Genomic DNA, 14,052 nt, shown 5'->3' with positions numbered 1-14,052 from the left:
CATGGAACAGGATCCAAGAGCAAACTGAGCCTGCAGTGAGCCAGGAATCAGGATCCTGGGGATAAAACTCCATCACAAAGAACTTTACAGCAACGTGATGCTGCTTTCCAGTGATTTCCTAAGAAATGATTGGAAGGATTTCCTCCCTAGCCCAGAGTTTACAATCACCTCTGCCACAGAGTGTGTGATACTCACATTTTTCCAGTGTCTGCTTTTCTGCAGCCGTACACTTCACCAAATCCCCCTCTTCCTATTATTCTATGTACACTAAAATCATTCATGGTCAGCTGCAAATGGAAACAGAAACAACAAAACAAAACCCTCATTTTTCCAGCATTAAAAAACTTACTGTGAAAACATCTAAATGATCCATGAATGTGCTGAGATCCTCAGCTGTAATTCAACAGCATTTACTGTGTTGGAAAAGGAGCCCCTTATTGTTGATATTTCCATGTACTTGGAAGCACTACAGTGTGAAGTAGCACCACGGGGAATGAGGCTGTTGTTCCCAAAATCTGCCAGTCTCACTCAGGGCTATTTTTGCAGCCCAAGTTGTCACACAGAAGTGCAGAGGGACAAAAGCTGAGGCCAAGGAAGGGGCTCAGAGGGTGCTGGGATTATGGACTGGAGTGGGGAAGGGAGGTGGATAGGGATTGGGGCTGATAAAGAACAGCAATTCTGGCACTTCAGCTCTTTCAGCCATTAAAAAATCAAAATTCTATTAGCTGAGGAAGGCAGAGGGGACGTCCAGACAGGAATCATCAAGGCTGTGCCTAAGAATAGCAGAGCAGTGACATCCACCACCCTCCTTAATGAGGCCTTTGCAGAGCAGGATTCAAAACTGAACATTCTCTTTCCTGTATCAGCCTCTGACAAGATAAATATACTTGTAAGTACTTACATGAATATTTAGCTCTACATTTTTCCATTGACAAAATCTAGTAAACTTGTCACTGCAAAAGAAAAAAAAAAGTTTAAAAGTTGTCTGAGACTATTGTGTAGAGTATTACAGGAAATGTCAAGACTCTGATATTTAAAATCTAGTCTGAGCTAGGGCGTGGGGTGGTATTTAATAAATGACAGCCTTCCTTTCACCAACTGTAATCTTACCCCCACCAAGAAAAACAATTCCTAGGCAGAGCACACTCCATGTTCTACATCCTTGGGAAAGAAAGAGAGCAGATAACCTTATCCCTGGAAGTGCTCAGTGTGTCCCCACAGCTCTCTTGCATGGTTTTCAATCATTCAAAGAGGGTTTTCAATTTTTAAACAACTCTGTTTGGAATTAACAAACATTTAAATTACATCAAGAGAAAGATAATTATAAAAAAACACAGGCAGCTCAATTTATGTTCATGAACCTCCGTATACTCCACGGAACATATTAAACTCATTTTATCTTAAAATAGGGAAGGCATCAGCAATACCACATGCTTTAGGGAGAAAAATAAAATAGTTGCTTATTCCTACATGAATAATTAAGTATTTATTTTCAAAGTAAGAAATAACAGCTTTACAGAAGCATTTTTTAAATTATCACAGAATGGCACCAAACCAGTTTAGAAAATGGATCTGGGTGTTGCTGGGTGGCAGCTGAGCTTTGCAGAGCCAGACACAGGAGCAGGAAAGGGCTGCTCTGCTGAGCCAGACTTGTGCCTTCAATTCTTTATTACACCTTTATTATATCTGAAGTATCCCCAAAACTCCAGTTCTGCCTTTTCTCAGCCCAAACTCCAACTTCTCTGTGCCCTGACTGAGAAACCCTCAGAGCTTTCCAGCTGCTCCACTCACACATCCTGACACTGATCAGGATATCCCACAAAGCTGGCTATTTACAAAGCTTGCTGATAAACCCCATTTGATTAATCACATTTTTAGCCTCATTTACAGCAGTACTGAAAGGACCTGGCTTCCCACTACATTAGGCAGATAATTGAGGCAATATTTCATGTTCATACCTTTCCATAAATTTCTGAAATATTTTTCCTCGGAGACTATCACAAATTTCTTCTATATATGGCTAAAAAGGGTGAGGAAACACAATTAGTATTCAAGCAGACAATAAATGGCTTTTTTCAATCCCATTCAATACACAGAACTCTCATTGGCCCCACACAGCTCCTGGATTGTCCTAAAGAAGCCTCAACAAAGTATTTCAGCTTTATTTGGCTTTTGGAATCTGAGCAGGTGCCCTGAAGTCAAACACAAAATATGTTCATGAGCTACAAAACTTTAAGGGGTGTGGGGGCAAAAAGTTCTTCTTTCAAATGCATTTAACCAATAAATTGTCACATCTGTGGAATCCAAACTTCCCAGAGCTGCTCCCTCATCTCTGTGGTGCTTCTCTCCTCTCTGTCCTTGCTGAGAGATCAGCACCTTGAAATCACAGGTGATTTTTTCCAGGGAAATCCCTCCCCTGGGTGTGTCGTGGCCCAACCTCCCCCCAGTTAGTGCTGAGACATCCCCCAGCACTGCAATCACCAATTTCCAGCTCATGGCAACAGCCAGAAGAGCTCAGGAGCACAACAGACATCAGGCAAGGGCAACCTCCACATTTTTTCAGCATATAAAAATAAATCAGATTTAGATAAAAGACACTTAAGCTTACAAACAACCCCATGATGGATAAGACTATTTCTCTACTGTTGCAGCTCAGTTCACCCTGACAGGATGAGCATCTTCTTGATGGAAAGTGATTTACTCTAAGTCATTTAATGGCTTAAAATTACACAACTATAAGAACTCTTCTGTTTTTATAGAAGATAGTTTCCAAGGTATAGTTTGCTTTTCTAAATGTGCTTGAAAATATTACAGATAGGAAGAATAAATTGTAATTTTGACTTGGAAAAGCATTTCAATCCCACTTACAGCACAGAAAATGTACCAGTCCCATTTATTCTGTCTCTTTAAACAGTATCTAAAAAGTGACTTTTTGTCAGAGAAGCTGAATATTCAGACTGTGAAAGCTCACCTGGAAAAGGCTGGCTGGCACTTGTTTCTTGGCTAAATGTGTTTGTACATGATCTACAGCTTGTTTTGAGAAAGGCTTTTGGAAAAGAAAAAGGAAGATTTCAAACAGTTGGAACTGTCAGGAGTTTCATGTCAGGTCAGAGCACTGTTGTTCTTTTCCCCACACAGAAACACCAACCCCAAGGGGAATAAATAGGGCCTCCCACAGGTATGTTACAGTGAATATTGTGTGAAACGTGCAGAACGATCCAGTAACAGGATTATTCTGAAGCAGAAAGGCAGGAGAGGGGAAGATGAGGAAGAGGAAGGTAAAAATCAAAGGGGGTGATGATCCTCCTTTAACAAATCCATGAAAAATCCCATTTACAGGCACAGCTCCAGAGCCAGAAGCAGACATGAACTTTTTACTAATAAAATAATGCATTTTGGGGGAAGAAAAAAAAAAAAAAAAAGAAAAGCTTAAACCCTCCACTCAAAGCAGGATACAACACCCTGCAAATCCTTCTTTCAAATGAGAGCACATGAAACTGTTAATGTGTCTTTTCAGTGACTTTAGCCACATCTCTATACACACACCCTGCATTTATTTCATCCTTTTGGAAACAGACATTTAGTCTAAAGAAACATAAACCAGAAAAATCTCCTGATACTTCTTTTGTGTGCCATTAAGTTTAATGAAAATTGCAGCATGCCACCAACAGTTACACCTCAAAAAAAAAAAAAATTAAAAATAAAAAAAAGCAACATTCTGAATTTGGCCAAACCAAAGGAAAATCTAGAGCATCCTGGGGATGGAACAGCAGATGTTCCTGCTGAAAAGGAACAGGGGGAAAAGGGTAGGATACCCACGTGGGAACAGGAGAGCAGCTCCTTCATGATGTAGGTGTCGTAGATCTGCCGGCTCCGTGACAGCCGCTCCTCCTCCGAGTCCAGCTTCTCGTACTCCTTGATCTGCAGCACAAGCACACACCACACATTTCCTAGTGATTTCTCACTCATTGGGTCAAAAACAGGATTTTGGCGGAAGTTTTATTTTGTTGTTTTCTTTATTGATGAAAAATCACCTGCAACAGCTGAGTGGCAGCTGGGATTTCTCTTTAATATTGGAATTTTCCAGCCCCGGCACAGCTGCCCAGGGCACTGGTGGAGTCTCCATCCCTGCAGGGATTTAACAGGATGTGGCACTTGGGGACATGCTCAGTGGTGGCCTTGGCAGTGCTGAGTGAACAGTGGGACTCAATAGGCTGAGAGGGCTCTTCCAACCCAAAAATTCCCTGATCACAGCACATCTGGTACAGATGTCCAAGAAAGCATATAAAGCACATTTCAAAATGTTCACATAGTTCAGCTACACTGTGGATTTGAATCCTAAAGGTGGCTGAAAGACAGTTTTACAAAATAGATCAAGTTTCCTCAGGTGTGCTGTAGGAGATCAGTGTGTTCCAGGTGAAACAACAGCAATCCCAGACAGTTCATTTACAGAACAAAACCTGACAACCAGATCCAGAATAAAAACTTCATTGGGTCCAAAGGTCCTCTGGAGCATATTTAGGGAAAGAGTTCTTTCAAAAGTGACAAAATGTAAAAAAAAAAAAAAATGCAAGGGGAAAGACTCAGCTCTGACTTCCAGGACCTTCCCAGGATCAGCCAGGGAAGCCCTGGGATCCAGATCAGCAGTGAGCTGATCAGCTCTGTGCCACAGAATCCCAGGATTGCTTAGGTTGGGAAAAAACCTCCAAGATCATCAAGTCCAATTATCAAGAGACAAACTGGAACCAGCCTACCTCTGGAGGTGGAACATTAATTAAACTCAGTATCTTTCTAGCTGTACTCCTCTTGTTTGCTGACATGATAAGGCACCAGTCCCACCCCGATTTGCCATCTGTGCTGCTTCCCCCTTGATACCAATTTATAATTAAAATGACTCAAAACGTCTTTGCCCAAGAAACACTTTTAATTAATGCAATGACACAAAATAATTAGCAGTATAGGAGAAAGCCTGATGGATATCTGATTGTCTTATTTGAGCACAACCTCCTATCCCTCAATGTTTGGTTGTTGAAGGACCCAACTCCCCAGTCAGTGTTGAGGGGTTTCAGCAGAGCCCCCCAGAGATCAAAAGGATCTCCTCAAAAACTGGGATCATTTGTTTTCAAGTATTTAGAAGCTCTTTTTCCCTTTTTTTCCCCCATTTTCCCCCCTTTTTCTTTTTAATTTCTCTTCTTTTCCTTCTGAAACCGATCGGGATGAATCACTCATCCTGTTAAATGCCTGATCGTGACTCCAGCTGCAGTGATATGAAATCCCTGGAGTACAGAGCTCTTCTACATCAAGCAATTTTTAATGTAGCAATGTACTCAGATTATTCTATGTGTAATAAATGCAGCAAGTAAATCAAATATATAAAAAAAGGAAAAGCTCCTGGATCCGGTATGTCACAGAGGAAAACACAATGAACCTCTCTTTAAATATCTTTAATGGGATTTTACCAAAAGTACATGACAAAGCACTGAAATTCTTTTGAGGCAACATTTTGCTAATAACCTAAAAATACAATTTTGAATTGTTTCAGAGATAAAGAGGCAGCCAAAAATATCTTGCTAAATAATCTGGTACAACAGGCCTTTTCGGATTACTTATGACAGTGATATCTGAAGTGTATAAAGAGATGGAAATGATAGAAAAAGATTCTTTATTGACAGCAGGTATCTGATCTGAGTGGGGGAATGGAGTCTTGCTGAGGACTGATCTCCAAATGGATACCAGCTGCTCATGCTGATAGCAAGGAAAAATGTTAAATTTTCAGCTCATGAGTGAAGAAGCCAAGGTTATCCCAGCTCTAATTAACCCTGAGCATCAGGCATGAGCATGTCTGCCCTCAAATCAGCACCTGGGACAGGATTCACTGGGGGTTTATTCAGTGTCACAAATGTAGCAGGGAATGAATGAACGGAGCCATGGAGCTCAGACCCTGCAGCAGCAGAAGCTAGGGAAGGCCAGGGCATTCCTTGGAATTAGTGATCCTTTGGGATGTGCCCTGCACAGTGCCTGCCAGCTCCTTCACTGGGTATTCCTGACAAGGGACACAACTCATCCATCTGAAGCCACCTCTCGTGTCCCTCTGCCACTCGGCTCCTGAACCATGTGAGCTCCCACCCCACATCCCTCCACAATCCCCCCTGCTGCCTTTCCTACAGGTGAAGAACTGCTGGGAAGGACCTGAAGGGTTTCAGTGTCACCCCAACACCAAGTTCCAGATCCTTTTCTACCAGTCCACACTGCTTCTCATCTCCCTGTCCTTCCCTCTCAGCATTCCCTGATGGAGCAGGAGCAGGACAGCCTCCCTCAGCCTCACTCCCTGCACAGCCCCAAACTTCCATCACCAGCACTTACCTCCTCATAGAACTTCAGCTGAGGGACAGCTTCATCGATCTCATTCATGCAATAGTCTTTAAAGAGCAAAAATCCTGGAAAGAAAAACAGAAACATCAGAAAAAACTTGTCTCATTACGCTGATGACTTGTAAAAAGGCTCATGAAACCACCCGAGCTGCATAAACCTGTGTGAGCATCCCCAATTGCCAAGGTTTAGGATTCTGATTCCAGCTCTTCATTACCAGCACAAAAGGATCCCAAGCTTGCCTCACCTCCCACAGGTGTATTAAGCCCATTACTGCTTCCACCTGCTGAGGATTTTATGAGGCATTTCCATAATGCACCAAAATATCCTGTTCCTCTTCACAGACCACATTTTCTTCTTTTTTTTTCCCCAGTAAAGACTAGACACTATTCACATTTTGGGATTTTTTTTTTTTTACTAGAGATTTACCTACATTTCACTGATGAAGCACAACCTCTTCTGCACTACCATTTCAGAATTACCGGTTCATGTTACCTCTAATGGCTTTTATTGCTCAATAAATTACATCAGGGTCTTTACAGTTCCTTTGCAAGTAATTTAGAGCATGACCCTGGCAGGCTGCAGATGATAATCTTCCATTAGGAGCATTTTAATGCACTGTCACAAGCCTCATCCCATGGAAGCTCTGTCTTTCCCTGCCTCTGAGCTGGCACCTGCTACCCTGGAATTTCACACAGCAATCTGTGTCACAAATGTCCCCATCGGCTCCAAACCCACCCAAAGTCCCCCATCTCCTCAGCCAGACTGTGCACCTCCACCTCTCCTTGCCAGCCTGGCTTTTTGAGGACAAAAAGTGAAATTTTGGGAGCTGATTCGAATTCCTTATTTCCCACATGACGGAACCAGCAGCAGCACGGAGCAGAATCCTGCTGAATGGACTGAACTTTTCTAGGACAATGAACCAAAGATTGGGTAATTAAGAGACTGAAGAGTGGCACAAACAGCTCTGAATGCAGTGAAAGAAAAATCCCTGGCCTGGTCCCAGTTCCTGGCTGGTGCCCAAAAAAACCCACAAACAACAAAAAAACACAACAATAAACCACAAAGACAACTGTGGGAGGAGTGTGAAAATATACCAACACACATTTCCAGCAAGGCCACGCCAAACATTCCAGCCCTGCTTAGTATTTTCCAAACTTTTTATATTTAATTATGGCAGAGAAAGAAGAGATTCCCATGCCCATGGCACAGGGAACAATCAGAGGCTTATGCAGCCACAGGACACGGGCTGCTCCTCCCCGAGGCCCCTTGGCACTGCACTGCAAAAACCCAGATATACCCAAAATATACAGACTGAGAGCTGAGGCTGCTCAGCCCGGGGAAGAAAAAGTTGGGTAGGGACCTCACAGCACCTTCCAGGATCTGAAGGGGCTACGAGGAAGCTGAAGAGGGAATTTTCATCAGAAACTGGAGTGAAAGGACAAGGGGGAATGGCTTCAGACTGAAAAGGAAATTTAGGTGAGATACATGGAAGAAAACATTCCCTGTGAGGGTGCTGAGGCCCTGGCACAGGTTGCCCAGAGAAGCTGTGGTTGTCCCATCCCTGGAAGTGTCCAAGGCCAGGTTGGACCAGGCTTGGAACAACCTGGGGTATTAGAAAGTGTTCCTGCCCATGGGACTGGATGATCTTTAAGGTCCCCTCCAACTCAAACCACTCTGTGATTCCACGATTCAGACAAATCCAATTAGAGCCTAACGTTCCCCAGACTGGAATTGTTTCTGTTTCGACCTCCCATTCTATCAACAGACCCTGCACTTCCCCTGCAGCACAAAGGAAATCTCCTCCTTTACTGCTGCTCTCGAATTGAGTGAAAAATGATCAGCCAGAAACTGCAGCTCTCACATAATGGCACAACGAAGTGACAGATGCAGCATTGAGTAAGTGACAGGAGTTTTAAGAAGTTCAGGGGGAGCTGACGAGGAGCACAATAAGCACAGTTAACAGCACACAGAAAAATAAGCCCAGGAACAGAAAGCAGGAATTAATAAAATGATAGCGTTAAGTAACAGCTAAAAAGAACCAGCAATTATTTATGAAATAAAGATGCTGACAGCTTTGGCTTTAAAGATTCCTTCTGCTATAACTATATAATTTCTGCAACAACCCGATCACTGGTTGTTAAGGGAAAGGAAAAATATTTTTTTAGAGCTTCTTCTGGCAACACCAAAGTGATGGATGATATCAATAATACACACACAGAGTGCGAGGCAGCACCCAGCTCCTCTGGGCTCCCAACCATTTTCCCCTTTGGCTTTGTATGGACAATCCCAAGACAAATTTGCCAAGTGCCATGATTGCACTGACTCTAATTACCAAGGTAAAATGTCTTTCAAGGAGGGATGAAGGCCACCTTTGAGGTTTGCAGTGTTCACCAGAGGTTCACGAGCAGGAAGGGATGGGCTGATGGGGAGAGCAGATTCAGATCAGGCAGATCATCCATAACCAGGGACCCACAGAGCTCATCCCCAACTGGACAAGGTCCCTGTCACAAGCTTGGAGGCTACAAGGAGGGGAACTAAGTTAACCCATCTCTTGAAAACAGAACATTAATGTTTACTTCAGTATTTATTTCAAATAATTATGTTTTACCAGCATGAGCACAAGAATTTCACATGAAATCCTGACTCTAATCAATGGCATCCCTCCACCCCTGTTTTTTGTCTCCAGAATTCAGCCCTTCCCACAGTCAAAGAACACAAATGCTGCTGGTGACCAGCCACACACTGCAGACCCCTCATCATGTTTGTGGCCTCCACTGGACCCTCTCCAGGGGCTCCTTGTCTTTTTTAAACAGTGGAGACCAGAACTGAACACCACATCCCAGATGTGGCCTCACTATGGCCACTCAGCAGGATTAAAGCCACCTTCTCATTTTCCACTTCCGTGGCATTTTCCTGTCTGTGGCAGCAGCCACAGGGGCCAGCACTGGCCTCTGCCTCCTCCAGCAGTCTAAAGGTCACCTGCAGCCACACCACCACCTCTTCATCCCTGCCAATTAGCTGAGAGCATGGAATAATAAATAAAATAAAACAGAACAACGAGGAACTTCATCATAAAATACTTGGAGAAAATGACTTATCTGATTCTAACTGGAATTTTATGAGCATCTGATTCAAGCAACCTTATAACAGGAGTAAATAAAAATCTTACTAAAGCAAACAGGAGTGACTAGGTGAGAGAGCAGAGCTAAAAATAGCCATGTTTAGCCCCGATACAAGCGTTCACAATGTCACTGATTGAAAGGAAGCTGCATCTATTTACAGCAGGCCTGAACATGGTCCAAAATGCTGATGTAGCCTTTTTCTAGTAGGCAAAATAGCAAATTAGAGAACAAAAATATCAAGCTGTTTCCAAATCCTCCCGAAACGTGCTGTGTATAAATACAGAATCCTGACAAACAAAGCAGCAGTGACATCTGCACCAGACACGGGCTCCTTTCCCGGCGCTCCGGCCAGCGGCTCCCGGGCAAGAAAAGCTTTGGGAATGTGGGATGGTGCTCAAGTCTGCAACTCAGGCTCTGTCCCTGCTCAGGGCACTTAAAGGTCTCCAATCTCAGTCACTCCAAGATGTCCCTCATGATTTTTCTTGCTTGGTGAGCTCGGATAACAGCAAGAAGCTGTGGCCGGAGGGACAGCTCACATCCTGCTCTCTGCACCTCCCTGGCAGGACACTGTACCAAGGTGGCCCAGGGGAGGGTCAGGCTGGACATCAGGAGGAATTTCTTCCCAGAAAGGGTGGTCAGGCACTGGAAGGGGCTGCCCAGAGTGGTTTGGAGGTGTCCACTCACTCTGGGCTGGTGACACGGTGGCGATGGGGCACAGGCTGGACTCGACGGTTCTGGGAGGAATTTCCTGACCCAAATGATTTTGGGATTCTGGGGCATCTCCTCCCCAGAAATGTCTCTTATGTAGAAATGCCACAGGACAGCAAAGCTCAGCCAGCACACCACAGTGACATTACAGCACAGCTGTGTTTAAATCCAGCTGTGGGTGTGTTCAACCTCCTGAAACAGCTCTCAGTGACCTTCAGATCCAGCAGTACCAGGAACAGATCTGGGTCGTAGACACAAACATTGGGACAAAGTCTCAAAAAACCACATAAAAACTGTGATTCCCACCAGCCTGCAATTGTCACAGAACACCAGGCCAGGCTCAGACTCCTGATCTGTGCAGTGCCCACACAGAGCTGCCACAGCACAGAGTAATTCAGGCAACCTAAGAGCTCCAGAACTGAGAGAACCACCAATTTCCCTCTCCAAGAACAAAGATCACCAGGGAAAACTGTGTAGGAATTGTGCTCTGGCAAGGCCCAAAGCCACAAAAATCCTCAAAGCCCAGAAAGCATCACACTACTTTTCTTTCCCTAACCTATTCTTTCCTAATTGAGCCTAATGTTCATTCCCTTTGCATTAAAAATAATACATTATATCAGACTGAAACATTCCTGCATAGAAAGCAGGGGAAAAGAACAAACTGTATTTCATGAGGACGTGCATCCAATGGTGAGAAGCACAGAACAATTTCCCTAGAACAGAACCAAAGTGAGCTCAAAATTAGGCTGCAAGTTGCCAGGTAGCTTGTTTAATGATGTCTAGAAATCATTATATGAAAATAAGCTTTGGCTAAAAGGTTTTAAGTGTTGTCGAAGAAAAACCTTTTTATTTCCAGGCATATTTTCCAATAGCTTTTCACCCAGGGAAATAATTGTTCAAGTTTGGTCAGCCCTCTTTCTAAACACCAGACTTGTGCATGCCTGGAATTCCTGCAGGGAAAGGAGCAGGAGAGCTGAGCTGCTCCTCCAGCACTGACACTGGGGACATAATGGAGGAGTATTCACAAATTCTGTGTCAAACCTCAAAAGCTTGAGCCTGACACAGGTAGAGCATCTCAAGCAGTGAATATACAGACTTACTGAAAGCACTCAATTATCCTTATTTAGAGTGCCCAGAGAAGCTCTGGCTACCCCATCCCTGGAAGTGTCCAAGGCCAAGTTGGATGGAGCTCTGAGCAGCCTGGGATAGTGGAAGGTGGAACTGGATGAGCTTTAAGGTCCTTTCCAACCCAAAGCACTCAGGGATTCTCTGAATATCCTCATGAAACAGTAGCTCTGAATACTGAGTATGTGAGAAATCATTTTTAAAGACATGTAGGGAAAATAATGGGGAAAACTGAGCTCTGAACCATATTTACTACCTATTTTTCTTTGTATCCCTTAACATGCAGATTCCAGCTGACTGAAGTAGGGAATCAAAGGCATTCAACATATCAAAGACAAAAGAAAAAAGTAGGTTTTTACACAAGAAAAAGCTCCTCTGTAAGATGGAGAAGTAAAAACACTAAGCAGAAACACACAAAAATATTCTAATTTTTAGAAGGACCACTAAACACAGAATAGAAGCATTTCATTTCAACCAGTTATTACAAGGAATGGGATTAAATTCCTTCACTAAATCCCATCAAGGACTACACAGCACTTGAGGTTTTCTGTTTTCTTCACCTGTAAACAGAAGAAACTCACAGCCCTTTGCATCTGGCCACAGAAGGTACCAGCAAGCTAACAGCCAGGAGCAGCTTAAAAACCTCATGGTGGTGGATTGGGTTTTGTTGTCTCTGTTCTTTCCCCACATCACAATTCAGGCCCCACCAAGGATGTGGAAGTTGTTGTTTCCCTGAGCAGTATTTTTCCGTTATAAACATTTTAAAATTAATTACATAATACAAGCCCATATCCCTTTATTGTTGAGAAACACACTTCTCCTTCTGTCCTGCTCCAAGCTAGGAACTTCACTGTTCCCAATTACTGAACACACAAACTCCACTGGGAGCTGCAGCTCTGCTCCTCAGGTAGGGCCTAGGTCCAGGTGTGGTTTTTAGTGGCAGCAAGGTGAAAGGATCATTTGATGAACACATGGAGTAACTCCACAACAGAAGGGTGCTCTCAAGCCCCTGGTGCCAGTATTCGCCTCAGCAGCTCTGCTGAATATCTGAACCACTGTGAAGAGCCAAATTGTTCAGCCAGAGCATCGAGGAACTGTTGTGCTGTGGTCAAAATCAAAACACAAAGCCAGCAGTATTCAGTCAGTAAATACACAGAGCACTTAGGTAAAGAGCAGCAAAACCACTAAAACAACAGTGACAGAGCCCAGCTGATTCTCCTACAGGAATTTCTGAGTCTTCCTCTGGTTCACTCTGACACTCTGAGAAAGCTGCTGTGAGGCTCAGACACAGATGGTTCTGCTGCTCTTCCTCTTTTAATCACAGAAATCACGGGCAGAAGTATCTAGAAACTGGTTTGCATGTTTTTGACCCCACCTATCCAACCTCCATGGACACAGGTGACAGCAGGATGTCACAGAAGCCCTGGCTGGACAGGACACTGTCAGGGAAGGGGGTTTGTCAGGTGTATTGCCCACGTTCTCTTATAGGAGAAATGTTGTATGGACCAATAAAAGCATCTGGAAATGGGGTAATTGATAGCCAGAGCTCTCCAGCTCCTCTGCTCTGCACCTCTGACCCCTCTATCCCTTTAAATGCACTGCTGAAAGTGAGAACACTTAATAGCTCCAGTAATTTAGATTCTACTGACTGGTGCTGGTTCTGAGCTGTTTCTGCTGAGTGATCTCACTGATGGGAATGAGCAGCACTGGCAGGCCCAGAGAATCTGCTTTATTAACAACATTAATAATGGTTTTACAGCTATGCAGGTAAAGCTCATTAAAGCTGTTCCTATGCCACCTTACAGACATGGCAAACTAACACTGCCCTACTTCACAGTGGTGTGCAGAGGCTTAATCAGACCATGAACTGTTTGAAGACACATTGATAAAAAACTCCACGGGAGTGCAACTGTTCCAGATTGACTGAGGAATTGCTGGTGGGGGGGGAAGAAAGGGAAATCAGGACCCTGTGGAAACAGTGGTGGAACACAAGGAGAAGATTCCACCAGGAACAGGGAAACAAAGCCCAAGTGAGGCCAAGCAGAGAGGAAACACCACCTTTGGGATGGAAGCCACATATCAGAGAATATCCAGAGCTGGCAGGGACCCAGAGGGTCATCATCCACTCCTGGTCCTGCACAGACACCCCAGCAATCCCAGGCTGTCCCTGAGAGCATTGTCCAACTGCTCCTGGAGCTCTGGCAGCCTCAGGGCTGTGCCCAATCCCTGGGGAGCCTGCTCAGCACCCAGCACCCTCTGGGGGAAGAACCTTTTCCTAAAATCCAGCCTAAACCTCCCTCACACAGTTATAAGCCACAGCAAAAAGAGCTCAAGAAGAAGCTGGAGAGGGCTGAACCAACCACCCAGGGCCCCACTGATCCCAAAGGAATGAATTTTCCTCCAGGCTTCCAGGGCAAACCAAACCCACCTCTGGTAGCAGGGCAGGTGCTTGTGTTTGTGTGTGTTCTCTGGAAGCTTCCCTGGAAACATCCAAGGGAAATGTCATGCAAATCATTTCTAATTTGTTCTCTCTATTATAGAGTGATATTCCTTAACACTCTCTTCTTCTCTCCTTTCATACTACTTCAGTCCAAAATTGCCACTTTGCCTGGAATTCTTGATAATTTAACCCAAAAACAGTATAATTGCACTGCTCTGCTGAGATAAAGACTTTCTCCCCATGCCTTATATCTTCCAACAACTGCACTGCATATAAATGCTAATC

The 14,052-nt window shown here is 44.1% G+C and overlaps 1 protein-coding gene across 2 annotated transcripts in view; it reads right to left on the bottom strand.

Moving 5' to 3' along the window:
* Nucleotides 1-14,052, bottom strand: part of GRK3 (G protein-coupled receptor kinase 3) — a 60,521-nt gene that overhangs the window by 25,931 nt on the left and 20,538 nt on the right. For both annotated transcript variants that reach the window (XM_068208654.1, XM_068208655.1), the window contains 6 exons: nt 6,364-6,437; nt 3,820-3,921; nt 2,972-3,046; nt 1,959-2,020; nt 902-953; nt 196-287 (listed from right to left, as the gene is read on the bottom strand). In XM_068208654.1, the coding sequence (XP_068064755.1) occupies nt 196-287; nt 902-953; nt 1,959-2,020; nt 2,972-3,046; nt 3,820-3,921; nt 6,364-6,437 (457 nt within the window). The remainder of the gene's footprint in view (nt 1-195; nt 288-901; nt 954-1,958; nt 2,021-2,971; nt 3,047-3,819; nt 3,922-6,363; nt 6,438-14,052) is intronic.

The sequence above is a fragment of the Anomalospiza imberbis genome, chromosome 18, assembly GCF_031753505.1.
Source record: "Anomalospiza imberbis isolate Cuckoo-Finch-1a 21T00152 chromosome 18, ASM3175350v1, whole genome shotgun sequence".
NCBI classification, from domain to species: domain Eukaryota; kingdom Metazoa; phylum Chordata; class Aves; order Passeriformes; family Viduidae; genus Anomalospiza; species Anomalospiza imberbis.
Note: the sequence above shows the minus strand (reverse complement) of the source record. Positions and strands in the feature narration are given on the sequence as shown.